The 6,842-nt window shown below is 47.1% G+C and overlaps 1 protein-coding gene across 1 annotated transcript in view; it reads left to right on the forward strand.

Moving 5' to 3' along the window:
• Positions 1-3,363: 3,363 nt before the first annotated feature.
• Positions 3,364-6,842, forward strand: part of LOC311118776 (EH domain-binding protein 1-like) — a gene marked incomplete at its 5' end in the record, with an annotated part of 19,435 nt that continues 15,956 nt past the window's right edge. Inside the window, 2 exons of the mRNA XM_084193556.1 lie at positions 3,364-3,463; positions 5,893-5,966. Coding sequence (XP_084049682.1) covers positions 3,364-3,463; positions 5,893-5,966 — 174 coding nt within the window. The remainder of the gene's footprint in view (positions 3,464-5,892; positions 5,967-6,842) is intronic.

Here is a 6,842-nt window from a genome sequence, read left to right on the forward strand (position 1 = left end):
CACAACTCTACTATAACACAACTCTACTATAACACAACTCTACTATAACACAACTCTACTATAACACAACTCTACTATAACACAACTCTACTATAACACAACTCTACTATAACACAACTCTACTATAACACAACTCTACTATAACACAACTCTACTATAACACAACTCTACTATTACACAACTCTACTATAACACAACTCTACTATTACACAACTCTACTATAACACAACTCTACTATAACACAACTCTACTATAACACAACTCTACTATAACACAACTCTACTATAACACAACTCTACTATAACACAACTCTACTATAACACAACTCTACTATAACACAACTCTACTATTACAAGAAAAAACACTCTCCATAATCAGTCTCCAGAAGAGGGAAATGACACCTATTCATGGTGTAAATGTCAAAGCAATAGGTGGAGCTGTAAACTGTAAATAGTCTTTGGCATGCTCCATGTGGGTTTGGTGTCTGTCTACATCCAGTCTTGGCCTAGCCTGGCAATCCATTCGGCTCTACGGCAGACATCTTGGATCGAAGGCTCTATTGGCTTATGCAGTGGCACGCACATACACACACACCCACACATACACACCCACACATACACACACACACCCACACATACACACACACACACCCACACATACACACCCACACATAAACACACCCACACATACACCCACACCCACACATACACCCACACCCACCCACACACCCACCCATACACCTTGGTTCTTGTTGCCTGAGTCACACTTCCCCCCTGAAACTGAAAGCCATCTTTTTTGCAGCGAAGGCAAAAATATATTTTTCGCAAATAATGCATGTTATTATTTCAAGGGGTGGAATAAAATGCTTTGAGTATGGAATGGATAACAGATAACCATTAAAATCATGTGCAGGTGTTCTGTTATCAATGTTCTGCAATGAAGAGAAATACACTGAGACACCACTATAATCAACAGACCCACACAGATGATCACTAACAACACACAACAGACCCACACCGATGATCACTAACAACATACAACAGACCCACACATCCTAACACTCTATCAGATTGTCTCTCTCTCTGTCACACACAACACACACACACTCTCACACACACACTCACACACACACTTACTCACTCACACACACACACACACACACACCGTATGAATAGCAGAGTACAGGGGTGATGTCTGTCCCTAAGGCATGAGGGCCTGCCAGCTTGCCAGGGTGAGCGTGTGTTTGTGTGTGTGTGTGTGTTTGCGCGCGTGTGTGTTTGCGCGCGCGTGTGCGTGTGTGTGTGTGTGTGTGTGTGTGTGTGTGTGTGTGTGTATATGTGTTTGCGCATGTGCGAGCTAACCTCTATAGCCAAATAAGATTAAGATAGTAATCTTGGCCAGTGTTCCATTCAGAGCAGATAGGGATAATGAAACCCCCCCTGGCCTACGGTGCTGAACCTGCTGCTGGCCCAAACTCATTATGACAGCTATACCATGCTACACACACAACCAGCTGCTTACACACATACTGTACATCATAGGACAGTGTACCTATCATTTGTTTAATTTCACACTCCTTGCTATTCATTGTTTATAACAGAAACATTACAATTATATAGTATCTATTTGTATATTTTTACAAATACCTGTCTATTTCTGTCCATAATGCAATAAATGTTGTCTACTGAGCAGAATTAATTATTACAGGTTGAGGTTCTAGAGTTCCCAAAGCAGCTTCTAAAGGTTCCAGCTCTAGATTAACCCGGGGGTAAAATGTTCTGCTTTTAGAATAGGGAGAGTTTATACTGCCCTGTAAGCGTCAGGAGTGACTTGGGGTCAAAGTTCATCTCCTATTGGGTGGCAAGAGGGGGGACATAAGCAGCTGTGTGGCGCCCTGGAGCACCCTCCAGCTCTCCTTCCTTCCTTCCTCTCTGTCCCTTCTCCCTTTCTCCATGCCTCCTTCTCTCCATCCCTTCTCTCTCTCTATCCTTCCTCTCTCTCCATCCCTTCTCTCTCTCTATCCTTCCTCTCTCTCCATCCCTTCTCTCTCTCTATCCTTCCTCTCTCTCCATCCCTTCTCTCTCTCTATCCTTCCTCTCTCTCCATTCCTATATCCTCTCTTAACCGTCCATCTCCATCCCTCGCTCAAACCCTCCCTCTCTCTCTCTCAACCCTCCCTCCCTCCCTCCCTCCCTCCCTCTCTCTCAGCCCTCTGTCCCTCCCTCCGTTCTGCCCCTCTCTGGCTGTGTGGCTGGGGGGATGGTTTGTTCTCTAATCCCTCGCCTCGTCACAATGTCACCCAGGCTTAATATTCCTGTTATTATGTGCTTGTTTTATTGGACTGTCTGCGAGTCACAATGACCTGCCAGAGGAATCTACCTTTATCCTCTCAGAGCTACCGCCTCGTCCCAAATAGCACCCTATTCCCAATGGGCCCTGGTCAAAAGCAGTGCACTATGTCGGGAATAGGGTGCTATCTGGGATGCAGCCCCTGTGTCGTCCATTTCAAAGTTGACTACATTAATCCACGGAGCCCATTCTTAAATCCCCTCGTCGTGGTCTTTTTTTCTGTTAAATGAAATGACATAGCTACGTCTGGTCCGGGCCGAGCTGAGCCACACGTCAGAGACAGATACACACAGGACACTGGTTCTTATGTCGTTCACAGTCAGCGGAACAATCCCACTTTTCTGGCTTGAGTGACAGTGTGAGAGAGGTGTGTGAGAGAGATGTGTATGTGAGAGAGATGTGTGAGGGAGGTGTGTGTGAGAGAGGTGTGTGTGTGTGTGTGTGTGAGAGGTGTGTGTGTGAGAGGTGTGTGTGTGAGACAGGTGTGTGTGAGAGGTGTGTGTGTGTGTGAGAGGTGTGTGTGTGTGAGAGGTGTGTGTGTGTGAGAGGTGTGTGTGTGTGAGAGGTGTGTGTGTGTGTGTGAGAGAGAGGTGTGTGTGTGTGAGAGAGAGAGGTGTGTGTGTGTGTGAGAGAGAGGTGTGTGTGTGAGAGAGAGGTGTGTGTGTGTGAGAGAGTTGTGTGTGTGTGTGAGAGTTGTGTGTTTGTGTGTGAGAGAGGGAGTCAGTTTATTTACCCAGCTACATAGAGAACAGTAAGGCCGGGATTCAACCCCATCATCCCGATGCGTGTGTGTCTGTGTGTAGGAGCATACCTCATCATGTAAAGTACATGTATGTGCAGTAGCTGTGAGCTGTGGTTGTTAGGTGATTGTTAGGTGATTGTTAGGTGGTTGTTTTGTGGTTGTTATGTGGTTGCAACACATCAGTAATACAGTTGGTGTGGGTTGTTTCAGGTGTGTAATTGATCCGTTGTTGTGTCCCAGGTGTGTAACCTGTTGTTGTTGTTGTGTTCCAGGGAGCAGTAAGGAAGAAGAGGAGGCCATGATGCAGGAGTGGTTCATGTTGGTCAACAAGAAGAACGCCCTGATCAGGAGACAGAACCAACTCTCTCTACTGTAAGTCCCCCTAACCCTCTCTACTGTAAATCCCCTAACCCTCTCTACTGTAAATCCCCTAACCCTCTCTACTGTAAATCCCCTAACTCTCTCTACTGTAAATCCCCTAACCCTCTCTACTGTAAATCCCCTAACCCTAACTCTCTCTACTGTAAATCCCCTAACCCTAACTCTCTCTACTGTAAATCCCCCTAACCCTCTCTACTGTAAATCCCCTAACCCTCTCTACTGTAAATCCTCTAAACCTCTCTACTGTAAATCCTCTAAACCTAACCCTCTCTACTGTAAATCCCCTAACCCTCTCTACTGTAAATCCCCTAACCCTAACCCTCTCTACTGTAAATCCCCTAACCCTAACCCTCTCTACTGTAAATTCCCTAACCCTCTCTACTGTAAATCCCCTAACCCTAACCCTCTCTACTGTAAATCCCCTAACCCTCTCTACTGTAAATCCCCTAACCCTAACCCTCTCTACTGTAAATCCCCTAACTCTCTCTACTGTAAATCCCCTAACTCTCTCTACTGTAAATCCTCTAACCCTAACCCTCTCTACTGTAAATCCCCTAACCCTCTCTACTGTAAATCCCCTAACCCTCTCTACTGTAAATCCCCTAACCCTAACTCTCTCTACTGTAAATCCTCTAACCCTAACCCTCTCTACTGTAAATCCCCTAACCCTCTCTACTGTAAATCCCCTAACCCCCTCTACTGTAAATCCCCTAACCCTAACTCTCTCTACTGTAAATCCTCTAACCCTAACCCTCTCTACTGTAAATCCTCTAACCCTAACCCTCTCTACTGTAAATCCTCTAACCCTAACCCTCTCTACTGTAAATCCCTAACCCTCTCTACTGTAAATCCCCTAACCCTCTCTACTGTAAGTCCCCTAACCCTCTCTACTGTAAGTCCCCTAACCCTCTCTACTGTAAGTCCCCTAACCCTCTCTACTGTAAGTCCCCTAACCCTCTCTACTGTAAGTCCCCTAACCCTCTCTACTGTAAGTCCCCTAACCCTCTCTACTGTAAGTCCCCTAACCCTCTCTACTATAAGTCCCCTAACCCTCTCTACTGTAAGTCCCCTAACCCTCTCTACTATAAGTCCCCTAACCCTAACCCTCTCTACTGTAAGTCCCCTAACCCTCTCTACTGTAAGTCCCCTAACCCTCTCTACTGTAAGTCCCCTAACCCTCTCTACTGTAAGTCCCCTAACCCTCTCTACTGTAAGTCCCCTAACCCTAACCCTCTCTACTGTAAGTCCCCTAACCCTCTCTACTATAAGTCTCTCTCTCTCTCTCTCTCTCTCTTTCTCTCTCTCCTTTTTATTCCTTCCTCCCTCGCTGGATTTCAAAGGGCCAGAGAGAACAAGAGATTGAAGTATTCATTATTCATATAATCACATTATATCGTGAGAGAGAGAGAGAACGGGGAGGGTGTTTAAAGTGGCCAATTGATAGAGGGTCTGATTACTACCTCTTTCATTTCTCTCTTTGTGTCAGAAAAGCGCCTCTGAAGGACAAATTCTATTATGGGGAAAATTAGCTCGTTTTCTAAACCATCTGAAAGAAGGGGAATTACATTTGTAGCCCTACCGGCCAGACATTACCTCCCCCCCACACCCTCCTGTTCTGTTCTGTTCGGTTCCATCCCCTCTCTTCTTTTCCCTGTCTCTCCACCTCTCTACCTTTCCCTCCTCTCCTTGTTCCTGTCTCTCCATCTCTCTCATTCCTCTCTCCCTCTCTTTCTTTCCCCCTACTTCTGTCTGTAATTCCCTCTTTCTCTCTTTCCCTCCCTCCATTTCTTTCTCTCCTCTCTTTTACCCTCCCTCCCTCCCTCCCTCCCTCCCTCCCTCCCTCCCTCCCTCTCTTTCACTCTCTCTGTCCCTCCCTCCGTCCCTCCGTCCCTCCCTCCCCTTTTCTCTCTCTCTCTCTCCCTCCCTCTCTCACTCTCTCTCTCCCTCCCTCTCTCTCTCTCCTCTCTCTCTCTCTCACTCCCTCTCTCTGTCCCTCCCTCTCTCTCTCTGTCCCTCCCTCTCTCTCTCTCTCCCTCCCTCTGCCCTCTCTCCCTCCCTCCCTCTCTCCCTCCCTCTCTTTCTCCCCTCTGTCCCTCCCTCCCTCTCTCTTTCTCCCTCTCTGTCCCTCCTCTCTCTCTCTCTCTCTCTCTCTCTCTGCCCCCCCCCCCCCCCCCCCTCTCTCTCTTTCTCTCTTTCCCCCTCTCACCCACACACAGGGTTTTACCAGACCAGGCAGGTCAGGGTGGGCCCCGGGTCGGGTTGTGTTTGTGTATCAGATATTTGCAGTAGATTAATGTGTGGAGAGAAGAGAGAAGGTCCAGCCGACTGGCTGAATCGATGTTTATTACAGGGTTCTTCTAAGTGCTTAATGATTTAGTCATTAACATATTGATGAACTTTGTTCCAACTTACTACCACAGGGAGAAGGAGCACGATCTGGAGCGACGCTTCCAGCTGCTCAACAGAGAGCTGCGCGCCATGATGGCCATCGAGGGTAAGACATGTACCCTTTGGTCATTTAGAAGACGCTCTTATGACGGGTGAAGCTAGGCCAGGGGGTTGAGAGGGTGGGAAGGAGGGAGGGGGGAGGGGTAGGGAGGAGAGAGGAATATACATTACCTGTACCTTTCTGTACGGTCATTCTACAGCTATCTACTGTTCCACTGTCTTTTCTTCCATTAGTTTGGATTCAACACATTTCTCTTCTCGTCAGAATAATTGTAATTCCTTGCAGTGAGGATCCTAACCACAGGTTGCTAGGTGCTTACTAGGAGGATTAACATCATCCTCAGTGAGGGGATCTGGACTGATGCTATATGATCAACGCTATGTAACACCCATACTAGGCCTGAATACCATTATAAACACCCTGGTTTGAAATCTAGCCACACTGACTGACATCAGGATTAAAACCCAGCTAGCTAGTAGCTACATTATCCAAATAGTGTGTTATGTATACTGGTGCCGGTAGAAAAGCAGCATTATTGTGTGGAATCAAAGTTGTTGAGCCGAACCCAAGTTTAATCCCTTCGACTGTGTCCTCTTTGGGCAAAATGAACCTTTTGGCAATCAATGCAAATTGATTTCTCCATTCAATGTTGACCTGGCTGCACCTCTACATCGGCCATGGTAATTTCTTTCCCCACCTGATAAGCAACCTGATCCATATTAAATCAATTGTAATTAACTGGTGGTGGTGGAAGGGACTGGGCAGGTGTGTGTAGGGGGGGGAGTGTGGGGTGGGGGAGGGGGGGGCGAGTGTGCGTTTGTGTGTGAGCCGTGTGTGCGTGCGCCGTGCATGCGTGTGTGTGTATGGTTGTGTCTGTTGTGGAGTAGACAGACATGCATAGCCGAGCAGGAGCAAGAGAGT

Source organism: Coregonus lavaretus, assembly GCF_964263955.1.
Source record: "Coregonus lavaretus genome assembly, contig: HAP1_SCAFFOLD_3127, whole genome shotgun sequence".
Taxonomy (NCBI): domain Eukaryota; kingdom Metazoa; phylum Chordata; class Actinopteri; order Salmoniformes; family Salmonidae; genus Coregonus; species Coregonus lavaretus.